Source organism: Crocuta crocuta, unplaced genomic scaffold, assembly GCF_008692635.1.
Source record: "Crocuta crocuta isolate KB4526 unplaced genomic scaffold, BGI_CrCroc_1.0 scaffold67, whole genome shotgun sequence".
NCBI classification, from domain to species: Eukaryota; Metazoa; Chordata; class Mammalia; order Carnivora; family Hyaenidae; genus Crocuta; species Crocuta crocuta.
Genome location: NW_027531896.1, coordinates 2,335,571 through 2,361,681, shown reverse-complemented (window position 1 = coordinate 2,361,681; position 26,111 = coordinate 2,335,571). Strand labels below are relative to the sequence as shown.

Below are 26,111 nucleotides of genomic sequence, written 5' to 3'. Positions count from 1 at the left end.
CCTGGATGTGGTTATATTTTTATTGCTGGGGATTGGAAGAATTCTGTCCACTCACTGAACTGCTGCTCCAGTCTCAATCATAAGGCATTCTAAATGGAGTAGAGGTTTTTGTCTTCTGTGTATGCAGGGATGAATTGGATAGACAAAGGATATTTTCAAAGCACGTCCATTAAAGGGCAAGTAGACACTGTCATAATATAGTGTGATATACAACTTGTTGTCCTTGCCACATTGCCAGCTTTTGTCATAGTCCTAAATCACTATCTATTGGTTCTTAGTAGCTGATCACGTTTGATTTTGAGTAATACATCAAATTCACCAACTTGGCCTAAGTAATTAACTCTAGATCGGTCCAAGTAATAAATTGATGATCTACTGATGTTAATTCCCGACTTGATGCTGCCCCTGCCTCTGAAGGTAGTTGGAACAGAGACTGGATGACTCACAGGGCCCAGAATATTCTCCTGTCTGGTCCTTTAACAGATAAAGTTCACTGACCCCTATCTTTATTACCTCCCATGACTCTGTGGGTAACTGGGCCCAACTGGAAGGGTTTCCCGCTCCTGTGTCGTTAGCTGAGCTAGTAGATACCCAGAAGCTTTGTGGCGCTCTGGAGGCTGGCAGGGGCTGCTGGCCGTGAGCGGGAGCTTGGCTGGGTGGAGCCGTGGACCAGAGTGCCCTCCTCTCTTATGCAGCGGCTGCACTGCAGCCCCTTCTCCCGGTGGGGGAGGAGCAGGCCGAAGCAGGCACACCCGAGTGTACAAGCACACTCTCAAGCCTCCATTCCCATCATGCTTGCTGATGTCCTGTTGGCCAAAGCCCATCAGAGCCCTGGGAATATGCCGCACACAGGGCTGAACGCTGGGAGCATGATTCATTGGGGGGGGGGGGGCAACAAAGTGACTGTGTAACCCGCTTCTGTATGATTAAGATGCTACAATTAATGAAGTCTCTGGATAGAAAACTTGTAGCCCAGGGACCACTGAAACAAACACAGAGTTGGAAGAAGCAGAGCTGTGCGTTCCGAGACCAGACAGTCAGTCCCTCCCTAGCACAGCCCTCTCTGGACACGACGAGACTTCCCTGGGGTTGTCTTCTCAGCCTCTTGCCTCTCTTCCCGAGTCCTGATCCTTCCGTTCATTGTTGGTCACGTACAGCTCCAGGTGGGCTGTCTGAGTTTCGAGTGCTCCTTCAGCCAACGTTTGTACCACTGGTCTCTGGAATAGAATGTGTCATGGTGGGGGAAGGGGGGGGGTTGGCCCAGATGCAGCGTTACCAGCCACATCTTATTTTGAGCAAAGGTGTCCTGGAATTGCCCCAGGCCCTTTTGCTAGCCTGGCCTTGGCAGTGAGTCTCTAGAGTCTTTTGAGGATGAATAGACTGAGGGCTAGAAGGTTTGCAAGGAGCTGTAGCCCATGTCCACGCCCGGGACCCATGAAGGCTGGGGTGGGGACGGGAAGACTGTGTCAACTGCTGCTGTCAGGGCCCAGAGCCAGCCCCTTCCGTCCTGCCCCTTAGGGAATCTATTCCTTCCAGCCCTCACCCCAGACCTTTCTGTCTTCCTAGCCTAGCCAGCTTGCCTTTTCCCCATCTTTCTGTACTGTGCCACCCTCCTCACCCCCTGATGAAGGCAAGGGGAGGAGCTACTGCCTCAGGACAATTACAGGAAAGCCTGGGCTGCATCACAGGCTGCCAGTCTAGCTGCCTGTAGGGAGTTTGGAGCTGGTGTCCTGTAACCTACAGAAGAGACGGTCAGGACTTGGCATTGGGTCCCGGTGGCCTCCATTCTTTCCTCTAAACCAGCCACACAAAGGAAGAGGGCAGCAGTGGCACTGATGGCTAAGGAATGACCCACATTTCAAAACATGTCTTTGGGAGGTTACTCTATTGTTAGAGAAACTGAACTTCTAGATTCCTTCTCTAAATATGAACATGAAATTGGGGAGCACAGAAGATGCCAGTGTCTGCCGTCCCAGAACTCCCCTTTTCCAGGGAAATGCCTTCTGGGTCCTCTGCCTGCTGACTCAGCCCCTCCCAAGAAGCCCTGCCTGTTGGGTCATGGGATTCATGACTCAAGGACAGGTTTCCTCTTAAGAGGAAGAAACCATTCCGACTAGCAAAGAATTTGACTGCAATGCGCTGCCCTCAAAAGGGACAGTGCCGTTTCTCAGAGAGTGGCATCAAGGTGGCTTGGGGGGCCGGGAGGGTTACGAGAAAGTGAAAGCTGAGGGGCGCCTGGGTGGCTCAGTGGGCTGAGTGTCCGACTTCGGCTCAGGTCATGATCTTGCGGTTCGTGGGTTCGGGCCCCGCGTCGGGCTCTGTGCTGACAGCCAGCTCAGAGCCTGGAGCCTGTTTCGGATTCTGTGTCTCCCTCTCTTTCTGACCCTCCTCTGCTCATGCTCGCACTCTCTCTCTCTCTCTCACTCTCTCTCTCAGAAATAAATTTAAAAAACACTAAAAAAAAAAAAAACAAAAACGAAAGCTGAGCCTCCAAGTGGCAGGGCGCTGTGTTTAGTCTCTGTTTTCTGCATGCAGGCTACCTCGCTAGCAGAAGTACTCTGTCTGACTGCATTCTTTGGGAGACTTGTACATTTTGCAAAAGTCACTCCTCAGATGGTTTTCTGGAAGGATACGAAAAACATCTGCATCATGGTAACCATAGTGGTGAGTGCTCATTATAGGACCCTGAAGATTTTGTGGTCAAAGGCAGAAACTATGAAGACAAAAGGCTGAATTGACTTGACCTGGTTAAAGCAACAATGACAGACTTCGGCACAGCAGACACCATTAGCGTGAGTGCAGGCGAGCCCCAACTGAAGAACAAAGAGGGCAACGTATGACAGTGTGAGTGCTGTATTGTAACATAGCAAGAGCACTTGCAAATTAAAAGGAAAAAGAAAAAAGAGACTCCAACAGGGCTGAAAATAGGTGAAAGCATCTCATAAAAGAAAAGTTTAAATAATGATAGATAATGAAAAAATGTGCAACTTCACTAATTCAGAAATATATATTAAAACAACAACAAAATGCCATGTGTTTGCCCATAACACAGCGTTGGCAAGATTGAGAGAAAACAGGGACAAATAAGCTGTCTTTCTGGAAGGCTGATTGGCAGTTCTTTCAAAAGCCTTAAAAGTGTCTACACTTGGACCCTGGAGTTCCACTCCTGGGACTTTATCTTTAGGAAAGAAGGATGCGTTCAAAGGTTTAGCCACGAGATTGGTCTATGGCTAAACTGTCCCTAATACTGGAAACACTGGCAACAACATTGAACGTTACACATTCACAGAGAAATCCAGAAGGATATCTGCTAAGCAGTCAGGCCAAGCGGGGGAGGGTAAGGTGTACTGAAATGCTGCCGTAATGCACAGAGAGGCCCCTTTGGTGATTAGCTAAGGGTACTTTATAATTAGCTTATTACCGCAGCAGCCAGCATGCCTGAATGGTGAGTCTTTGCAATTAACCCACGGCTCCGTCTGCACGCCTCTGAGACAGCCAGTGGGTCCCCATGCTGTAGCCGGTACTGGTTTCTCCTCTGAGTTTCTTTTGCCTGTGGCCGGCTGCTTGCCAGCCGTTTCGGCATCTGTGTGTCAACGCAAACACAGTGGGACGAGACCCACGCACGCTCTTTTACCCCTCGCCTCCCCTAGCCGTTTGCCTGTGCGTGGTGCCTTACGTCCCAACACCCAGTACCACGTCTTCCGAGTCAGCATCCTCCCTTCTCTATTGCATCCGGCCTCCCCAGAGCCCCTCAGGACGCCTCTTGCCCTGTGTCACTCTCCCCACTTGGACTATTGCAGTTGTCTCTAATGTGGCCACGTGTTGTCTTTTTGCTGCATGCCATTCTGTTCCCACGACGCGGCGTAGGCCCTGGTCACCCCTTTCGGGAACTGCCGTGGTCACCTCAACCTCAGATTCCCCGATACATCCATTCTAGATGCTGCCGCTGGATCAATTCTCTGGGAGCACGTGTCAGATCACTTCGCTCCCTTGCTCAAAAACGTCTGTGAGTCCCCAGACTATTCAGTGCCCCCCAGTCCTGCAAATGTGCTTCACAGGGACCTCTTCACTCTAGCTGGAGCAAGGTGCCTGCTGCCTCCTGCACGTACCACTCGCTCCTCCTCAGTCTGGGGTGGCTCTTTTGCCTGGAATGCCCACTGTCCTTTCTCGCCTTGCTCTAAATACTTGACTTCCCTTCACACATCTGCTGAACCCTCAGAATCTGGAGACTACCTGTCTGTGCTTTTCTTTTTAGAAATATCTTCATTTTCTACTACTGAAAAAGAAATGCAGGCGCACTCAGTCTGGGAGGGGTACCTGGGGGCACAGGCTCGGGTTCAGTCTATAACACCACCCTGCCTGATGCAGGATGGCCGAGGATGGAGTGGGAGGGGAAGGAGGAGGCTATTTTTGGAAAAGAAATCCAAGCAATACAGGCTCTATACAACAGAGGAAGACACTCCTGCTAATCTCCTCCAAGGAGACCGTGTGCTTCGTCCGTGACCCTGTCTGCGGCATGGCCCCTTACTAGGCCAGCGGGGAAGGTACCGCTTCGTCTCCTAAAACTCCTAGCCAGTGCTCAAGTACGGTGGGCACACAGGCACTCTTAAAGTCACATCACGGGGTCCCCTGCCTTGAATCATCCGATGCTTTTCATCTCACGTCACAGAGAAGCCAGTCCTTACTGTGGCGGAGGCTCTGTGGCCCCCCGTCACTCTGGCCCACCCCCTTCCACCCTCCTCCTCTCCTGCTCTCTCCACGCATGCTGGGCTGCTTCAGGCCCTCTTTGCCTCATCCGGGTTTTCTCCAGAGCATGGACCGCCACCTGCCGCAGAGTGTGTTTATCATCAGCACCGTTCTTTCCTGCTGGAATGTGCGCTTTGTGAGGGCAGGCGCTTTCCACCCAGCTCTTGCTCTGCCTCCAGAGCTACAGTGACGCCCTACACGAAGAGGCGCTCTGTACTGCGAGTTTGGAGTGAACTGGATGGGGATGCACTCTTGCTTTGCCCGAGTCTGTCCTACAGCTGTTACTGGGGCGATTCACGCCTTTGCCCTCATTGCCCGTACTTGAAAGACTTCCCGTGTTCTCCAGGCCCTGGGAATAAGACCTACCTTTTCAGCCTGGTTCTCAAAGCCACAAGTGAGTCCTTGTCACTTCCTGCTTCCTCTGCCCCCACCTTCGGGACCCTCAGCTCCCCAGATGCACCAGGACAGCTCCTCCCTGAGAGTCCCTTTAGTATGTCTTCCTGCTGTGGCTCTTGACTTTTCTGAGTTTTATTCTTTCATTTTATTTTGTACCTTTTTAAAATGTTTATTTATTTATTTTGAGGGGAGGTTCAGAGGGAGAGGAGAGAGAATCCCGCGCGGGCTCCCTGCTGTCAGCACAGAGCCCAATGCGTGACTCCATCTCATGAACCGCGAGACCATGAACTGCAATGAAATTGAGTCAGCCTGAGCCACCCAGGTGCCCCCTGAGTTTTATTCTTTTAAAACTCTGTCTTTGGGGCGCCTGGGTGGCTCAGTTAAGAGGCCGACTCTTGATATTGGTGCAGGTCATGATCTCATAGTTCATGAGTTCAAGCCCCAGGTTGGACTCCAGGCTGACAGTGTGGAGCCTGCTTGGGATTTTCTCTTCCTCTCTCTGTCCCTCTTCCCCTGCTCTCTCTCTCTCTCAAAAATGACAATAAATAAACAAACAAAAAAAACCCCTCTATCTTTGCTTTAAGATTATATCAGGGAGTGCTTGCTCATGAAGCCTCCTCCAACACCGTAAACTTTGGTGGTCTGCCTGTCCCCACCCTCCCCGGGACAGCCACGATGGCTCCCTCCTGCAGCGCCCAGGGCAGCAGTCAGCACCCGCTTCCTTCCATGTCTGCATCCCGTCTCCACCCCCGTGTCGGATCTCACCCGGTCCCCTGTGGCTTGCTGAATTAACACTTTTGATGATGTAGACTATTCTTTTCTACTTACATTTTCTTAAAATACACTGGGTTCTTCTTTTGCCCTGTTCTCAGGTGATTGCAAACCTGACAATAAGAATCAAGATTTTCCTACCTCTGTCACTAGGTTAGACAACCTCTCTTTTATATGTCAAATTGAAGACAAGTTAAAGCTAATCAGGATGTTGTGTGGAAGCATGTAACTGTGCAAATAACTGCATGGGCTCTAATGTCAGACCGTGTGGGTTCCAGAGGCCGCTCTGCCCCCTACTAGCTGTGTGACCAGGGCCACATGCTCACCCTCTCTGCGCCTCCAGTGTCTCCATCCAGGAATAGTGCCCACCTTAGGGGTGTGGTGACGATAACATAGAATAATCATGGAAGGTACTTTTTAAACTTCACGGCACATAATAAATATACAAACAACAGCTACTTTTAATGTTACATCACAAAACTAGAATTGTACTGTTTATGGGACTTGCATGTGACCCTCCTCCTGGGGTCAGTGAACATGCATCCCCACCATCACTTCCTCTGCCCTGGAGCAGTGTGACACTGACATCTCTGTCCCGTGTCTCTCACAGCTGACCTTGATTGATCTGATTATCTATGGGTCCCTGAAAGCTGTTAACATCCGCAGCGTTCGATGGTCAAGGGCCTTAAGGCCAGTCTTCCTAATTAACTTCCCTGAAAGTCGTCAGGTAAGGATATACTTTAGGATGCACAAGGGCTTCGCTTTTGTTTTTGCAGAAAATTAGCTGATTTCTTGTAAATGAAATGAAATTTTGTCATCACAGATCCGAAGAACTTTCAGAAGCATCCGGAACACTCTGCCCGATATTCTCTACGTCTTCCTCTTGTTTATGTTCAGTGTGCTGATATTCTCCCTTATGGCCTTGAAGCTTTTTGGGGATAGGTGAGCACACTGCTCTGGAAGTTTCTGCCTGTGAACCTCCCCCCTCCGCCCTTCGGGTTCAGCCTGTTGGTGGCAGAATCTGTCACGGGGTGCCATCTTTCTTGCTCAGACACTCCAGGAGTGCTTCTGAAAGGGGAAAAGTGTATCAGAAACCACAAGTTCATTTGTGTGTGGGGGTTTTCACTTTGTGTTTCTGGTTCCTCTTTAGGGGTCTTAAAACAGTGGAAGGTTTGCCCTACTTCACAAACATCCTGGATATAGTGTTTGAGCTCTACGTGCTGGTCACTACTGCCAACAGCCCCGATGTCATGTACGTTCATCTTGGCTCATGGTCATGGACGGACACCTGTTACCAGGACGGAATTCATTTTGCTAAAGGCAGCTGCCTCCAAACACCAGCAGGGCTGAGAGAGGAGACCTAGTGATTTTCCGTTTATTCATGTTCATTGTAAAAATGTTTGAAGAATGCAAAATGTTTACACTAACAATAGCCTACCCTGTCTATTTAAAACTAAATTCAGGTGATTTTTTTTTTTTTTTAAACTGAAAGCAACAGGAGATATCTCTTGAGATACAACTCTTTTTTTAATTTTTAAAAATATTTTTATTTATTTTTGAGAGACAGAGAGAGAGCATGAGTGGGGAGGGGCAGAGAGAGAGGGAGACACAGAATTTGAAGCAGGCTCTGGGCTCTGAGCCATTAGCACAAAGCCTGACGTGGGGCTCCAACTCGTGAACCGCGAGATCATGACCTGAGCTGAAGTCGGATGCTTCACTGACTGAGCCACCCAGGCCCCCCTTGAGAGATGACTCTTAAATATTGGAACCTACTTTCTATTAGGGATTTTTTTTTTTTTTTTGCACCTTGAAGTTAAACAGCTAAGCCATCTTTCGAAAGGAATCATGGCTTGTTCTCCTAAGCATTGATGCACCTTTGTAGTTAGATGAGACAGGAAAGAAATGTAAAGGTTAGTAGTTGTGGCCTGCCCCTTCGAAAGGCCAATTCTCCACACGCGTGGTCTTCACTTAGGAGGAAATCATTGTGCATTTTCTTTCTTAATATCCTTCATATTCTGGATTAAGCTTGTTTGGGGACGCAAAATTATTAAACATGCTACACTGAGTAGACATCCCTTTGGGTCTAGGACATGGACAGGGCTCTAACTGCAAATGTCAGTCCCAACTCAGTCCATATTGCACTTTGGGCAGGGCACGTTTTCTGTCCTCTAGTTCTGTGTGGGACCATCATATCACCTTGCTCTGGCTTCTTGCTCACTCTTGGGCCTGGCTCGGGCAAAACGTACACAAGGTGAAGTCCTGGCCCTCCTTGTGTGCTCCTGGATCTTTCTCTCAGACTCTTGCACATCCAACACCCCCTCCTGTATGAAATCCAGTTTCCAAAAGTGTGGAGGTTCCTCAAAAAGTTAACAGTAGAACTTCCCTATGACCCAGCAATAGCACTGCTAGGAATTTACCCAAGGGAGACAGGAGTGCTAATGCATAGGGGCACATGTACCCCAATGTTCATAGCAGCACTCTCAACAATAGCCAGATCATGGAAAGAGCCTAAGTGTCCATCAGCTGATGAATGGATCAAGAAGATGTGGTTTATCTATACAATGGAATACACGGCAATGAGAAAGAAAGAAATCTGGCCATGTGTAGCAACATGGATGGAACTCGAGGGTGTTATGTTGAGTGAAATAAGTCAGGCAGAGAAGGACAGATACCATATGTTTGCACATATAGATGGATTAGGAGGAACTTAATGGAGGACCATGGGGGAGAAGGGGAAAAATAGTTGGGGAGAGGGAGGGAGGCAAACTATGAGAGACTCTTGAATGCTGAGTACAAACTGAGGGCTGATGGGGGTCAGGGAGAGGGAAAGGGAGGTGATGGGCATGGAGGAGGGCACTTGTGGGGATGAGCACTGGTTGTTATATGGAAACCAACTTGACAATAAACTATTTAAGAAAAAAAAAAAGAAATCCAGTTTCCACTGGAGGTGGAGTAAGCACACACCCTGATTTATGCCTCTCACCTGGTGCCATTATTATTGGTGCTCCATTCTTTCTCATGGTCCCAGACTGGCTAGAAAATTATCTGTGCCCTTGCCCCCCAACAAGGCAGTCGGGTGTCCCTGAAGAGCCTTGAGTATAAACCCAAGCCACGCTTCGATTCCTTCTGTAGTCCTAGGAAAATTGGTCTCCTTTTAGGCTTCGAGTGTGAGGCCACAGTGAGTCCTCCCTCATTGTGAAGGGAGGGAAGGGGATTGGAGGATCTCCGACGTCCTACTTGTTTTGAAAGCTGTCACCTCTAAAAGGCACGAAGACATTCAGAAGGCAAGTTTAGGGCCAGCTGTTTGGCGTTGGGGTGGTGATGGCTTTGCTACACAATCGCATGGCGCTGCACCATATAGGGGAGAGGCAGAGTGAGAGGAGCTTTTGCTGTGCCTTGTGCCCATGGATTGTCCATGTGGGATGGCTCCTGAGGTCAGCCTTTTATGCACTAAGGACCTAGGCTATGAAAAACCGTGTACCATAATTCTTTCCTTCTAGGATGCCTGCCTATAACTTCAACTGGTGGTATTCTCTGTACTTTATAACCTACACCATCATCAATACCTACATCTTCATGTCCGTCTTTCTGGCTGTGGTCTACAACAATTATAGGAAGCACTTAAAGGTAAGGTGCAAGAGTGGAAGGGGGGTGGGGGCGGGGGAGGATAGGCACACGGGCAGGCTGCTATGGAAGGGAGGCTGGCAAATGCATTGGCTCAATATTTGAAAGTGTTCTTTTTCTTTTTGCTTTGGCCAATCTGAAGATTTATTTGGTGTCTTGCTCTATTCTTTACCAGTCTCTGCAATGGGTCTAACAGTGTGTCTGAACATTGTGGACAGTGCTAGGCCCTTGCTTTGCTCATTACTCCTCAGGCATTCAGTTGCTCATGGTTCCTTGAAAGGTTTTACTAAGAATGGGGGTTGAGGATATTCTCCAAGCTTCCATTCCTTTTCCCCTCTCCAGCAAAAGCAGAAACTTCTTGAAGCCAGCAGTTTCTGCCCTGGTGCCTTCCTGTTAGTTAGATTTATGTCCAGAGAATTCCTGGAGGTGTCGGGTGGGCAGAGGCTTCTGAGTACCTGGGGTGGAGGATGTTTTGTTTACAGCCTGGAACCCACCAGGTGGTCTCAGCCACATCAGCCAGTCGCCCTCCACGGCACACATCTTTGCTGGGTGGTTTTCTCTTGTCATAAAACTAGGTGCACAGAGAGGCTTTTCACCGAAGGATGATTTCCTTAAGGGAAGACATTGGCTTTTGGTTTTTGATGCTTTTGGTTCTGCTCTGAGTTTTTCATTGCATAGGGATGGTCCCACCAGGGAGCAAGAAGAAAGTCAGGGAGAACTTAAGTGTGTGTATCTATGGAGAAGCAGGTGGCGGGGCTATGTCTGAGATTTGGCCAAAATGGCCTTTGAAGGTGTCTGGCTTGCCCAGGTCCTGAGCTGTCTGTGTACTGCGGGGACTTGAGCTGCTCCTCCTCCAGAGGCCAGTGCTCCCAAAGACCCTCCTCTTCCAACTTCCTCCTTCTGGGTGGAAGGAGGCTGTCTCAGAGAGTCTGGTATGTTTCTCCTCTTTTCCACTGCTGGACACAACTGTTGCTGTACCTCTCCCGGCCCCAAGGAGGTGTTTCTTTGGGTAATCTTGTGCAACGGGGATCAGTCAGCAAACATCTTAAATATGCTTTAGGTGCTCAGCACCATACATCATTTTGAGAAGTCAAAAATTATTTAGACATAGCCCACACCCCTTAAACATTTATAGTCTAGGGGAGCCTGTGTGGCTTTTTTAGTTAAGCGTCCAACTTCGGCCCAGGTTATGATCTCACGGCTCGTGAGTTCAAGCCCTGCATTGGGCTCTGTGCTAACAGGTCAAAGACTGTTTTGGATTCTGTGTTTCCCCCTCACTCTGCTCCTCCCTGCTTGCACTCTGTCTCTCTCTCAAAAGTGAATAAACATCAAAAAAATTAAAAAAAAATTTTTTTTAGAGTCTAGTTGTGTAATCAATTAAGTGATGACAGTATTACAGGGAGCAGTAGGAGTGGGGCATCAGGTGGCTGATTGTAACCCAAGGAGGGCTGTTCAGCCTCCCTGTTTCTGGAAGATTCTCTGTGTTCAGACCAGATGGCAACTCCAGACAGGCCCAGCTGTCTTTCCTGCCTTGGACTCTTCCTTCCGGACCACTTCTAGCCTAGTTTCACTTCCCCAACTTTTCTCCTCTTCCCTTCTCTTTCTTGATTGGCTTAATGGTAGATCTGTCTTCTCCCTCTCTGGGCTCTCCCTGTGTCTCAGCAGCACACCTGATCTCCTTCCTTTCTGGAAGCTTCCTTCCTCCTGAGCAGAGGGGAGTTGGGGCCAGTCTGCCTCCTGCAGCTTTCTCACCGCACAGATTATCCTTCCCGGGCTCCCTCATTTGAACTTGGTAAGATGAATTCTGTTTCTGCAGATGGGTCAGCTGTGTGTGCCTGCAGCCGGGGAGGGATTATGTACCTAGTTTGTTAAGAGACCCAATGGTGCCTTCTCTTTGGCTGCTCAATTACCTTGAAATGTTTCAGGTAAAGAAATGAGGCTTTCTTGAACCTTTCTCTTAAAAAACACAATTATGTTTTTTAAAGAATGAGATTCGCAAACTGGTGTACCTGAAACGTCACAAAATGATAGAGGCGTTCAACATTCTGAAAGTCAAGGTGGGCTCAGAGTATGTGGTTATGGAGGCCCAGTGGAGGCGGCTGGCCAAGGTCGTGGCGCCACACATCAGCAGTCCCCACCTGGAGCTCCTCTTGAGGATCTCCGACGAGGGACAGAAGGGGCACGTGGGTAAGAAGGCTTGGCCACTGACATTCCTCTTAGCTGTGTGTTCAGAAGTGGGCAACTCCTGGGGCGCCTGGGTGGCTCAGTTGGTTGAGTGTCTGACTCCTGATTTCGGCTCAGGTCACGATGCCAAGGTTGTGAGATCGAGCCCCACATCAGGCTCTGCACTGAACATGGAGCCTGCTTGAGGTTCTCTTTCTCTCCCTTGCTTGTGCTCTCTCTTTCTCTAAAATAAGAAATAAATTTTTAAAAAAGTGGATGGCTCCTAAAAGTGATTCCTAAAACAACAATACTTCTTAAATTTGCAAATAAAAATGTATATTGGCATTCCCTGCTGGCAATAATCCAGGTCCTCAAGCTGTGGTCTGAGGGTCATCCCTGTTGGGAATTGTCCACATGGGCCATCCCAAAGCCCTTTTCTGTAACAGTTATTCCGCCGCTGATTCTGCTTTAGGGACATAATCTAAAATCCGAAGAGAGCTATAGAAATAAACATCTACATTGCATTCCATATTTGAAAGTAAAAAGTTGAAAGTGACTTAAAATTCATGTATTAATGGTTGGTGGCCTTTATGAATAACGCTTTGTATCTGTGGCACGCTTATCATGTGTGAACTGTTGTCGGGACTGTGTCCTGCATGTGGTATGTATGTACACGATCGTCCTTCGCCCTGACTCATTGAGGTGGGGATTTTTGTTATCCTCATTGGTGAATATGGAGACTGAGACTGGGAGAGGTTAAGTAGTTTGCCCAAGGCCACGCAGTTGCAAAATGATAGAGGCCATCTGACTCCAAGGCCCGTGCTTTATACCATTGTGCTAAACTGCCCTAAATTCTGATAGTCACATAATGGGAAATTTTGGTGACATTAACAATGACTGTGAAGATAAGATAGCAATTCAAAAAGATGCAAGGTGACTGAAATACATCCCAAACTGTAAAACGCCCTCATTTCACCTGTTTCAAGAAAAGTCTAGATGGAAACACACCCAAAGGGAGTGGTAGGTGTGACAGGATGTAAGTTTATATGAGATAAGGACGCTCAAACTAGTCCCAGCAGAGCCCTAGGCCTCATTAGGGCTCCGTGCATGTGTGAGAAGGAAAGAACAGTGACTCCATGAAAAAACGAGAGTGAAAAGAAATGGACAGTAGGACACTGCTAAGTGGGGGGTGTCCATGTCTTCCAGGGAGAGTTTTGGGCCCAGGATGGGGGAAGGCCTTTGCCCTCTTGAATTAGCAGGATTTGGCTTCCTGAGCCCTGAACATGTCTCCTCAGCCCCTGATTCGATGTTGTGGCTCCGAGTGTCTGGTCCGGAGCCAGGCTTCTCAGAGCCTGAATGGCTGGCTTGGTGCCCCCATTAGGGAGCATTGGGGGTTGCTGGTGCCCTTAAGCATGCCGGGCTTAGGGTTCTGCTAATGGTGGAGAAGGGCGACGGGTGCCTGGGAAACCCTGAGCACAGTGCTTCCTAAGCTGTGAGGTTGTGAAGTGTTTTCATTTCCAACCGGTCATAGATGAATACTTTGGTAAAATAAGGCAAAAATCAATACTCAGAAAAATGCAAATAAAAAGTGTAAAATCCAAGTCCCATTTTTTTTCATCATTAGAGTCTGTTGACAAGACCCTGGCAACTATTCTACAAGTTTCTGTATTCGGCACTTATCCCACAGAGGGCGGGGAAGACACGGACAGGACCCGCTGTGGTCCAGGAACATCTGTTTGAGGACCACTGCTCTTGAACTTAGAGGAGAGGGTTGGGACTTGGGTTCCCTTGGATGTCCCTCCCCAGAATCGGGGTGAAGTGGCTGGTCATTTCAGTCCAGGTGTTCCCAGACTTTGGCCCCTCTGGTTTTGAGAATTCTGCTTTGACGGTTTAGTACGTCTTCTGCTTCTAGATGGTTGGGACTCTGAACATGTTGATGAATCTTTAGGGCTTTAACAACTTTCTTTGTAATTCCTTCTGTAAAATGAATTCCTGGATTGTTATTAAAAGGTGAGGGGGCGCCTGGGTGGCTTAGTCGGTTGAGCGTCCGACTTTCGCTTAGGTCATGATCTCGCAGTTCGTGGGTTCGAGCCCCGCGTCGGGCTCTGTGCTGACTGCCGGCTCAGAGCCTGGAGCCTGTTTCAGAGTCTGTGACTCCCTCTCTCTCTGACCCTCCCCTGCTCATGCTGTCTCTCTCTCCTAGAAATAAATAAAATATATATATTAAAAAAAGGTGAGATGTTTCAAAACTAGGGATGGAGGCTTTTCAGACTCTTTGTCTGTCAGGCATGGGGAGGCCCACACACTTGGGTACCTCTTGCTCATCCAGAGAAGATACGCAGGATCCCCAGGACATACTCACATGGACGTTTCTTTGTTGATAAGGTCAGTCCAACTCTTGATGGTTGTTTCCCAAGTGGGAGCATGAACTGCCTTTTTTTTGGTCTTGACAGCTTCTTCCATGTTCTGGGCTGTAAGTAGGGTGGAATTTCAACGATATTGTTCAGTTGTGGCAGGGTAAATATGGAGGGCACCAAACACATCCAAGTTCTCCTGGCACCCCTACTCATTTGGATGTAACATTCCATGAATTACATGAGGAAGAGGAGGGAGATGTTCTTTGATGCTACCGCAAAACTTTCTGGAGAATGCCAGTGGAGATCTGGGTGCAAAACACCACCACCACCATGTGCCCATCTGCAGAGGCTCTTTTCCGAATGTGGGTTGTGATCTTGCACAGGGTGAGGTCTATAAGGGTTACCAAGGGAGGCTGGCCAGTGACAAAAGGGAGCAGAGGAGCATGAGAACGAGGCACGGCCAAAGTCGACTCTGCTGTAGAATGTTTTCACGCTGCCAGGAACAGCCATAGCAAGAGGAATGTGTAGACCAGTTGACATTATAACTGTTCCAGAAGTGAGAGGCCTCACGTGGAGGAGCATTAAATCAATTTGGATTAAAATTTTAAATTACCTTAATTTGATTAATGAAGTAATTTTATAATATTTTAAGTTTTGGTCATATGTCTTTAGATTTAAACTTTTTAACCAGATCTTTAAAATGAATCTTTTTTAAATTAAAAAAAACAAATAAATTATTAAAAAATAAAATAAAAATAAATAAAATGTATATTTTTACAAAAAAATAATTAAGGTTATTACCCCCTCTCCCCACCAATGGACTCTCTGCAATTACTAATTGTGGCTCTATTGTTAAGTGCATGTCTTTGTAAAAAAATTTTTTAACTAGGTGCAGGCAATAATAGTAAATAAAGTTAGATGGTTTCCATCCAATTTTCTTAAAAACTTATAGAAATACTATTGAAGTTTGTTGTTTTATATCTTTCATAATCATAGGGGCCAGACTTTATAAACCAATTTGTTAGTTCAAGGTTTTATTTGGAAGGCAGGTGTGTCAAGCAGAAAATCATTTTAAGATTGATCCACATAACATTTAATTTCTTTACCACTTTTAATATGTGTGTGCAAGCTAAGAGTTTGTCACAAGCTTTGTTAAAAGAAGAAAAAGCAATCGTTGAGCTTGAAATTCCTTTTTTTCCCCCACCCTGGTGGGTATTTTTGTTTATTAGTTTTGTTTATTTTTTTATAGGATGGCACATTTAAAGTATAAAGAATTTTTCATCAATCTCTTAACTTGGGGAGAATTTTTAGGGCTCCATTCAGAATTTAAGGAATGAAGTGTTTGCTTTAAAACAACGAAATTAACAGTTCGTTGAGAGATACTGCCCTGCCGTACTGGTTTGCCAGGCCTGCCAGAACACGGTACCGCACACTGGGTGGCTTAAACAACAGAAATTTATTTTCTCACAAGTCTGGAGGCCGGAAGTCCAAGATCAACTTGTCAGCAGGATAGGGCTCTCCCCTTGGCTTGCAAACGATTGCCTTCCTGTGGCTTCACATGGTCTTCCCTCGGTGTGTGTCTGTGTCCTAATCACCTCCTTTCTCGTGAGGACACCAGTCATACTGGATTGGAGTCCACCCAGTGACCTCGCTTTAAGTTACCTCTTTAGAAGAGGCCCCTCGCCAAACGGAGTCACTCCCTGGGGCCCTTGGCAGTAAGGTTTCGACATACTAATTTTGAGGGGACACAGTTCCGCTCATAACACCTGTGTTTCTGGTTCTGGCCATAGATTGTTACCCTCCTTGAGAACTTTCTTCTGTCTAGGGTTAACTTCCCTCACCCCTCCGCACAGCTAATCTTTGAAACCTTGAGTCATACTGTCACTTTGTCAAAATCTTAGACTTGAGAGCATTTGCTCCTGGAAGACAGAACCGCAGTGGTTTTCTCTCATCTGCTGCAGACTTTCCTGTTCATGCCATGTGACCCCCTCGTCCAAGGCTCCAGGGCCGCAGATGGCACCGCATTAACTCACCTGAATGTAATGCTCTTCTTTTCTCCTGGCCCTGCAGACATTCAGCAGAAGTAGCTCATGCCCTTTTGAGCAGGTTAGAGGCAGGTGGAGGAAGTAGGCATACACCCTCGAGGCCACCCACAGGACCCTGCTCTCTATTGGCTGCCTCATGATTTGGAGCCAGCAAGAGGTCTGGGTCCTCAGCCCTTAGTTCTGAGCACTTCAGAGATGTGGCAAAAACAAAGTGCCAATGAGCTTATGGCTCAACAGACTTCCCAGTATTTTACGTTTTACCAAACAGCGGTGTTGATGTAAATATTGTTACCAGGGGGTTGCACCTGGGTGGCTCAGTTGGTTAAGCATCTGACTTCAGCTCAGGTCACAATCTCACGGTTCTTGGGTTTGAGTCCTGCATCGGGCTCTGTGCTGACAGCTCAGAGCCTGGAGCCTGCTTTGGATTCTGTGTCTCCCTCTCTATCTGCCCCTTCCCTGCTCATGCTCTGTCTTGCTTTCTTTCTCAAAAATAAACATTTAAAAAATTAAACATTTTTACCAAGGCAAACACACCTTTATAGAAGACAGACAATAAGATCTACTGGCTTTTAAGGATCATAGGTTGTATTTTACAGGATATAGCAGTAATTTCTAATGTCTCGTCCAAAAGACTCCTGTGTTTAACTAACACTTTCAAACACAGTTTTATTTGTTTTTATTTATTAAAATTTTTTTTTAGTGTTTATTTTTTTGAGAGAGAGACAGTGTGAGCAGGGGAGGAGCAGAGAGAGAGGGAGACACCAAATCGGAAGCAGGCTCCGGCTCTGACCCGTCAGCACAGAGCCCCCATGCGGGGCCCGAACTTGTGAACCACAAGATCATGACCTGAGTCAAAGTTGGGCGCTCTACTGACTGGGTCACCCAGGTGCCCCTCAAAGACAGTTTTAATAACAGAAAGTTGACAGAGTTACATGCTTCACAGTGATCTCCAGTACTTCTGTGAACATTCTCACTCTCCCCCTTGGTCAGGAGTTATGAGCATTGTGGTTTCTAAGGCTAAACACTGGAATTTTATTAGTACTCAAAGTGTTAAAACTTAATCCAGTATTAAACTTACAAAGCTTACATATATGGGAAGAAAACAAAGAAAATATGGAGAGAATAACATAGCTACAGCAGGGTTGGAAGACTATGGTCCACAGGCTAAGTATGGCCCACCACCTGTTTCTGTAAATAAAGTTTTATTGGAACACAGCCAGGCTCATTCATTTATGTATTGTTTATGGCTACTTTCATGCTACTTAGCAGAATTGAGTAGTTAAAACAGAGATCATTTGACCTATAAACCTCACCTATTTACTGTCTGGCCCTTTACAGAAAAAGTTAGCTGACCTCTGATCTCCAACATCGAATGTCAGATGGGTAGAAGTTCCTTCTTAACACAAAATTACTGATTTTGATTCTCTTTGTTTTTTCTTGTTCTACTGAATCTTCCGGATTAAAAGATGTGAACCCAGTGAGACACAGATTCCCTTTTGGTATAAGTTATTTAGTGAATGATGTTTTGGCTGGATTCCCTGTCTGTAGGTCATCCATCTCCTACCCAGGCCTGTCATGTCATTGTTCCCCTAACCGCTGGTGGTAGAGCTCATGCAGCCCAGGTCCCTAGATCCAAGCTACCCTGGCACATAATTCCCCAAGGCTACATTTCTGCCTGAACAGGTGTTACATGCTTTTGGCTATTAAGACATGTATGTATATTTTCTTTCTCCTGAAGAGCCAGGAGCTTGAATATCCTAAGATATCTGTGTGTGTCTTTTCATCTAACTTGATGGGCTCCTGTTCTTTCGTGTTCTTAGGATCATAAAACTATTAGGGAAAATAGCAACATGAGTGTGTAACATCACTCAAGGCTGTGTCTGATTCAGGCTCCTCACTCAGATGAGGCTACACTTATGATAGGGCTGAAGGCTGGGTTTCTGCTGATGGCAGTTCCTTGTCGTCTTTCTTGCATAAGCCACACTGTGGTGACAGGTGTATAGCCATCATTCATCGTTTACTCCCGAAAATTGGCATGGAGATGAGGACATCTGCCAGGCTCTCTGAATGAGAAGCCTCCCGGGACTTAAAAACACCTGCCCCAACTTTGCCCGTTGTCTCAGCTGGACCCAGTCTGCACCGGCAATTTATATTAGCAGCTTTTGGTAAATTTTCCAAACGTCGACTTCGTTTCTAAACTCCAACTTTGTTTTCAAAGAAAACTTGGAAGGAAGTCTTAAGAAGTTATAGGAAGAAGCAGCAACATTCTTTATGTGCCCTGATTTGATCTGTTGATGTGATATTCTTTAGGTTGTACGGAGCAGGAGGTCATCCATGAGCAGGGTTGACAACCAGCCCAGTTGACTCGTGGCCGGCATCTGACCTGTCTGGTTGGGGAGAGGTGTGCGGGGTGGTGGAAAAGAGCCTGCTGGCCCTGGGCATTCGGTGGGTCTGCAGAACACCAGCTCAGCAGTTGCACGGGGCCAGGCCGGTCAAGAAAGCCCCAGTGAATCTTGGCCTAGCTGGTGAGCCAACTTGTGGAGAAAGCTGTTGATTTGAGGGAATCCCCGAGAAGGGGCAGAGAAGAGTAGGGGCGTGAGGTGAAGGGTGTGCATTATGCCTACCTTAGAGGCTTGGTGGAGGGAGAGGGGAAGTGGAGTTGAGGCTGGATAGGCAAGTCAGGAAGATGCTGAAAGCAGGGATGGCCCACGTGAGGAGGAAAGTGGGTGGAAGGCAGGGCGTGAGGTCGCGGCATCGGTGAACTGGCGAAATCACATGCTCCGGTTGGGTGGCTTGGGTTGGTTGCAGGTCTGAGTGAGGACAGGTGGGGGGGCTCTGCACTTGCTGGCCCCTTGGCCTTGGCCCTTCACCCTTTTGAGCTTCAGATCTTCACCTAGGAAATACAGATCTAAGAGTCTGTGCTGATTTGGCATCACCCTTTGAACCTTAGCGACACGGTGGCTGTGTACTGGGAATCTTTTTTTTTTTTTTCCATTGCAGACAAAGTGAACTTTCTGCGCTTGCCTGATCTTCTCAACATTCAGGTGGTCACCATCAACATCAAGAGACACCCACTGGAAGACTGGATGCCTCGGGTATACCAGTCGTCTGCAAGCCTCTTGGTCCAGAGGATGGTTCGGCACAGGCAAGTGAGATGGGGCCAGTTTTCTCCCAAGTTCCTTTCAAAATGGGGGAGTTTGCAAATGCTGTCTGGGCTGAATACGTTTCATTATTGAAGTTATAAATCCGCCCCCTGCTTGCTGCTTTTGGTTTCTCAGGGAGGCTTCCAGATGTGTTTCATCAAAAGGACAGGCTTCTCGATTATGCTTCCTTCTGCCCTATTTCCTAAGATGCCTGAGGGCCATAGACTAGATGTGCTTTCTGAGCCAGAGAAACTGACCGCTCTCTGAAATCAGAAGATTCTAGCCCCATTCAGAGTCATTAGGAAGTTGATGTCAGATATGTCACTTTGACTTTGTAAAGTATGTGGTAAGAACTCATGAATCAGGATTATCGGAACGGTTGTTAAGAAGACCGTTAATTCTTTTATTCTCAAGCAAATGGACTCCAGAAAAAGGGATTCATTCTGGTTGCAGATATTATATTTCAAATGCGTGGCCTAGAGTACCCTTCTCATCAGAGGCTCTTTGAATGTAATGTTTCATAGAGGAGAATGGTTCAGAAGTCCCTGACAGTGTCTCAGCCTGTGACGTCTCCCTTGTAGCTGCCCGTATTTGATATTTCTCAAAGCCCTTTATGTAGAGGTTTCTTCCCATTACTCCCAGCCTTGAATTGCTGATGTGCTTCATGCACTGGATGTTTGTGTGTCCACCTGTGGTATCCTAGGTCTAGAGCTTCACGGAGAACAGTGGGGTAGGAGCCCCTCTTGACTTCCCAAGGGGTCACCCAGGGTTCCCTGAGTCACAGGGACAGGTGCCTGAGTAAAGCAACCTGCTCCATAATTGAAAAGTTGGGTCAGAGCCCAGCTGTCATACTTTTTAACCCATCTGTTCCCAGACTTGGCGAGCAAGATGGGCATGTCGGTCCCCTGGAAGGCTGTGTGCATGAGGTGTGAAGCGGCTCCCAGAAGCTTTCTTAGTTAAGGATGCTAATTTTCGAGGGACAAGTACTTGAGGTGTAATGATCCCATGTGAAGCCCTAAGCCCTCTCCTTGCACCAGTTCTGCCTAAACTTTCACCGAACCCAGGGATCATGCCCTTAGAGGGGAACCTGGGAAAACCACGCCTCTATCCCCCCTGCTTGCTAAGTCTTCATTTTCTCCTCGGCTGTAAGGGCTACACCAGTGTCAGGGGGAGGCAGGTGAATTTCAGCACTCTGGCTGTGCCGGAACCTTGACTTACTTGAGGCACAAATGTGCACTTGTGTGTGTGTGCGTGCATTGGCAGGATGGGGCTTGAGCAGCATCTCATTTTCATCGCACTGCTGGGGAACAAAGTAGCCCCTGCAAGGCTCTGAACATGCTCCTGTTACTGAAATGTGTGATGACAGGGTCTCTTCTTCCCTCACGGCAGGATTTTTGTCTGGGTTTATGATGTCATCATTCTAATAAATGCCATATTCATTGCTCTGGATGAGAAAAACCCCTTCATTTCCTACGCAGAATGGCTCTTCCTTTCTCTCTATGTTATTGAAATTCTCCTGAAACTGTACACATATGAGCCCAGAGCCTATTTTGGCAGAAAGCAGTTCTGGAACTGGTGAGCACATGTGTTCTGGGGTGGCGGGGGTGTGGGGGGGGGGGGTGCANNAAAGGGGGCTTTCTATCAATGTGGGGAACATTGTTGTAGTTTTCCAAGCACTAGCTGCCTAGTTTGGGGGCATCTTATAATGAAATCTTGGGGCTGTGGAAACATCTGGTTCAGGCAAAGCTGTTATTTATGATGTCCATTTGACTCTAGCTAAAATTAGAATCCCAGCTCACGGCATCCTGGATTTGGAAAGGATCTTAGAACATCTACCCAATGAGGCAATTCCTTCCATAGCTCCCTCGGCCCACTCCCTGTGCTTTTTATCAGAGAAGCTTGCGGGTGTGGCTGGACAGTGTGACCATTAGCAAGCTTTTCCCCCACATGGGATGTGTCACCTGGAGCCTTTTCTTCTCCAGGCTGTGTACCTCCGGGTCTTGAACCATCACCCACACGCTGCAGACCATCTCAAAGGCCCCGTGTGTTAGGAATTACAGGACACAAAGATACAAGGCACACGCCTATCTTAAGTAGTGCACAGCTTGGCGGGGTTGGATCTCAGTGGTCACCGCTCTCAGCACCTGGAAACTCACTGGGATGCACGTGTGGCCAGAGAGGAACTAGTTATTCTTGTCCAGTGTTTTGGCAGGGCTGTCCTTCGATACTGTCGTCAGGAAAAAAAGTAACAGTGTGATGAATTTCCCCTTTAATTAAAAAGTTACAATGCACTCAGTAAAATTAATACTAAGAAAGATTATGCTATGTGTTCTGAAAATGTGTAAAGTATTCTTGGAAGGACACAGTAAAGCCCTGGATGGTGAGTTACTTGTTCTGGAGTGTTCTGCAAGATGAGCATACATTTCTGATAAATTTTAACTTGATAAATGAGAGATGTCTTGCAATACAAGTAGTACGTGATGCCGAATATCACGTGATCACAACTGAACAAACGGTTCTTGAAACTCACTTTGATATCCAAGTGCTTTGGATCGCAAACATGTTTCTGGAATGAATTGTGCTCACAAACCAGGGTTTTACTGTACATCGTTATTTGTTAAGACAAAGTGATAGGAATTGGTTGGTTGCTATGAATTCCCTTGGGTGGTTCATTGGAGCAGCCGGTGAATGGTCATTGGATCATTTAAATGTAGGATTTCTTGCTTCATCTCCACTATTCTAAAAATTATGGAAATCAGTTTCCTGGCTGGATCACTGCTCTGCATGAGACCGGATTTAAAGTTTTCTTGGGGTCAGTTGTGTCCTGACAGGCCTTTCCCTTGTCCTTCACCAACTTTGCTTCTGCACCGTTAGGTTTGATATGCTGATCATCATCGCGGCCCTGGTGGCCACTGTGGCCAACACCACCATTCAGTCAGGTCAGTGCCATGGGCTATCGGCTTCACCACCTCCTGGGATCGTGCCTTCAATTAGTAGACTTTGTGGAACATCCACCGTGCACCACTAAGGTGTTTGGGATGAGGCGGCGGAGGCACAAGAGAATTTGTAAAAGTGTTCCATGTTCCGAGAGGGATGGTAGCTTTGTTTGCGGTTAGCTGTATATTAGAGATTTCATTTGTATACGTCCATCATACCAGATACCAATCTGGTCACTTCCTCTCCAAAACCGCCCTCGGTCTCATGGCTTAACCTCCATGCCTATGACCCCCTGCCCGTCTTGGCCCCCTCCCGGGGTCCAGCTGCAGCTGGAACTCTGCATCGTCCCTTGCCCACTGCTCTCTTGTGTCTGCACGCATATTCCACCACCACCGTGCACACGCCTGTCCCGTGCTGTCCTGTGGACGGCAGAGGGGTTGTTTAGAGACAGTGCAACTTCCTGTCGTCGTCGTCTTTCTCCTTCTCCTTGTTCTCCTCCTCCTCCTCCTTCTTTTCTTTTTCCTCCTCCTCCTCCTTCTTCCTCTTCTTCTTTTTCCTTCTCCTTCTCCCCCTCCCCCTCCTCCTCCTCCTTCTTTTCCTTTTCGTTCTCCTTCTTATCCATCTTCTTCTCCTTGTTGTTGTTCTTGTTCCTGTCTGCTGCTTCTTTTTCTTTTTCTTCTTTGTCTCCGACTCCATCTCTGTCTCCTTCTCAAGTTTATTTATTTAGTTTAAAAGGAGAAAGAGAGGTGGAGAGAGAGGGAGACAGAGAATCCCAAGCGGGCTCTGTGCTGAGCCCACCCCCCCCCACCCCCCAAAACAGGGCTCAATCTAACAAACCGTGAGATCATGACCGGAGCCGAGATCAAGATTCAGACGCTTAACCTACTGAGCCACCCAGGTGCCCCAAGATGGTGCAGCTTCTCAACATAACTCTAGGAAATGAATATTGGGGAAGGAAGGGCTTGTTGAAATGTGTTCTGTAGAACCTGAACCACAGTCATTTCTTAAAGGCGATGTGAAGTCTACACCTACTCTCCTGATTCCCCAGCTCCAGGGATGAAAGGAAAGGCCTGGTGTGGCTTGGCTTTGCTGGGGGAGTGAGTGACTCAAGACAGCACTTCCTTCCTCATTTTCAGAGCCACAGTCCTGTTCTTGAAGCCGCATCTCTGCCCACTACCTACGCTCTCAGACCTCACTGAATAAAAGAGACGAGCCAGGGGCACTCGCAAGACGGAATGTTAAATGATTGTGTTTTTTTTTTTTTTTTTTTTTAATTTCCTAGCAAGAAAATACAACAGTCAGCAGATACTGGATATTGTCTTGATCTTGAGGATACTCCGGCTCTTAAGGATCATTGTCAGCATTCAGAGGTAAAGATGGAGTGACACACACTCTGGTGGCTCCCACACTGGAGCCTGCCGGAAAGCACTCCTGCCTCGGAACTCTCACCACACCCCATTACGAAGCCGGAATGTAACCTGTATGGACCTGGCATTCCCTTGGCGCGGTGGGGCAGGGAGGGAAGTCTGAGGATGGCGACGCGCGCTCACCCAGCAGCTCCCAGAAGGCAGGCCACTAGCCTGGCATCAGTTTCACTTTGCGGCTTCCCTTGTCCCGCCCTGTGCCAGAGACTTTGTTTTATCCTAGGTTCCGGGTTATCGTGACGACCTTAATTAACATTGGGCCCACGATACTGACGTTTGGCGGACTCGTGTTGGTAAGTGGCTTGTTCTTGGTGCTGTTCTACGTGAAGTACGTGGTAAGATGCTCATTCTTGGCCATTCTCTGTAAGCCTTATTTTAAGTGAGGATAAGAAAGGGAGATTAAGCAAATGAGACTCCCTGGTTTCGAGTAGTCCTTTTTAGAAATATCCGGTGCCTGCCAACACTGGGCAAACACCAGTTAGGACACACCGGCTACCATGACAGACACCAGCGCATTAACACAGTCGTAGTTACTCTCTCGCGCACACTCTAGGTAGGTCTTCCTGGCCAGCAGGTGCTTCTCAGGGATGCAGGCTCCTTCCGGCTCATGGCTGTGCCGCAACCCCACCTCCCCTCAGGGCTCAGATCCTTCTTTGTTCTGCTTGGGGATACAGCCCGCCTGCTCCTCAGATCTCCAGTGGTGACAACACAGGCACATCAGGGGTGCCGGCGGGCTGGTGTCTCCCGTCCAGGAGAGGTTCTGCACCGTGAACGGGGGGGGGGGCTCGGATACTGGTGGACACTTGTAATTTTCATTTCTGTTATCACAGTGAGAAATCCTGTTAATAGAGAAGAATGAAAGGTAGACTTCCAGTCACCCATTTCCATACCCCACATGCCTCTTTCCCAGATACAACCCTTATTAAACATTTCTTGTTACTCTTCCTCAGTATCTCGAGGTCTGCAACAAGCATATCACAGGCAGGCATGTCTGTATCTAGGTTATTGTTCCGTCCAATGGAATAATCCACAAAACGTTGCACAGCTTTCCTCCATCTAATATCTTTGTCATATGTCCTGGAGGACACGTGTGTCTGTGTAGGCTCTGTTGTGATCAAGTGTCCCGCTGAGGGAAGACTCCGGAACACATCTGACCAGCCCCTCTATTGACAGACTACTAGGTGGTCTCACCTTTTTGCCGTCACGGCTGATGTGGTCAGGGCCATCCTTGTACACACCTTAGGGTGCATCTGTGCCTATCGGGTGTGTTCTTGGACGTAGATCTGCTAGGTCAACAGGTAAATGTGTTCACACTTTGGATAGATGTGGCCGTTGCCTTCCAGAGGCGTGCTCCCTGTGTATCCCAAACGACAGTGCGTGACAGCCTGTTTCTCAACACCCTTCGCAGACAGGGTTTATTAAACACTGCCCTGTCTTCCAGTCTGCCAGGGGAGTAGGCGCCACCGTGGTGCTTTGATATTCATTTCTGTCACATTTCATGAGGCTGAGAACTTTCTCCATGTTCTTTTGGACACTTTTGCTTATTTTACTGTATGCACCGTGTTTGTATCTTTGGTCCACTCTTCAATTAGTTCTTAAATATGATCTGCAGGAGTGCTTTGCCGATCAAAGAAATCGGCTATTGGTACGTTGTTCATAGTGTAATTACTTTTCCTTCTTTGTCACTTGTGTTTTGAGTTTTTCTTTCTTACATAAACGTTTTTTGGGTATATTTTATATTTAGTATGTTTTGTTGTCTATTTTGGGGGCTGTATAAAAATTTAAATTAATTATATAGTCATATTTGTTAGTCTCTTATTTTACAGTATCTCATTTTTATATCATGCTTAGGGGGGGCCTTTTCCTACTCATATTTTTTTTTTCCAGTTCCTTCATGGTTTGTTTTTTACATTTGACCCTTTTGACCCTTTGGAATTTATTTTGGTATAAAAAAACAGGGTAAAGACACGATGGTTTTATTTTTTCCTGGGGGACCAAGCATTATTTATTGAGGATTTAACCCACTAACTTGCTAGCAGCTTTGGTTTTGACGTTGTGTACCCATGGGAGAGATCACGGTGTGGCCTAGTGGCGGTGTGTCCCTCCCCTGTGCCTCCACGGACAGCTCAGTCTTCTCCAGCAGAATAGCCGATCGGTCCACGCCCCCCCATCCCANCCACCCCCGCCCGCACCTGCCTCTCCCCCACGCCCCTCGCGCCGCGATTCTGCAGCTCGGTGCGCCCCCTGGTGACCCGGACTGCGGTCCTAGGTGGTCTACTACGTGTTCGCTGTCATCGGGATGGAAGCGTTCCACGGCAAAGTCCGGTTCTTGGACCCGAATTTCACCAGTCCTGATGCTCTGGTGTGTGGGAACCCAGCCTTGAAAGATTCGGCATTTGCGCGAGACAGGTACTGCAAGAACAACTTCAACGACCTGGCCTCATCGTTCATCTTGCTGATGGAGCTCACGGTGGTTAACCAGTGGCACAATATCCTTTCTGCCTC

General features: G+C 47.6%; 1 protein-coding gene across 1 annotated transcript in view; it reads left to right on the top strand.

Moving 5' to 3' along the window:
* The window catches only part of LOC144239442 (two pore channel protein 2-like), a 54,568-nt gene that overhangs the window by 24,148 nt on the left and 4,309 nt on the right, over nt 1-26,111 (top strand). Inside the window, exons 6-17 of the mRNA XM_077773498.1 lie at nt 2,536-2,664; nt 6,524-6,640; nt 6,737-6,855; nt 7,064-7,165; nt 9,414-9,540; nt 11,523-11,724; nt 19,103-19,247; nt 20,635-20,820; nt 22,120-22,184; nt 23,465-23,552; nt 23,830-23,899; nt 25,876-26,095. Of these exons, the coding sequence (XP_077629624.1) occupies nt 2,536-2,664; nt 6,524-6,640; nt 6,737-6,855; nt 7,064-7,165; nt 9,414-9,540; nt 11,523-11,724; nt 19,103-19,247; nt 20,635-20,820; nt 22,120-22,184; nt 23,465-23,552; nt 23,830-23,899; nt 25,876-26,095 (1,570 nt within the window). The remainder of the gene's footprint in view (nt 1-2,535; nt 2,665-6,523; nt 6,641-6,736; nt 6,856-7,063; nt 7,166-9,413; nt 9,541-11,522; nt 11,725-19,102; nt 19,248-20,634; nt 20,821-22,119; nt 22,185-23,464; nt 23,553-23,829; nt 23,900-25,875; nt 26,096-26,111) is intronic.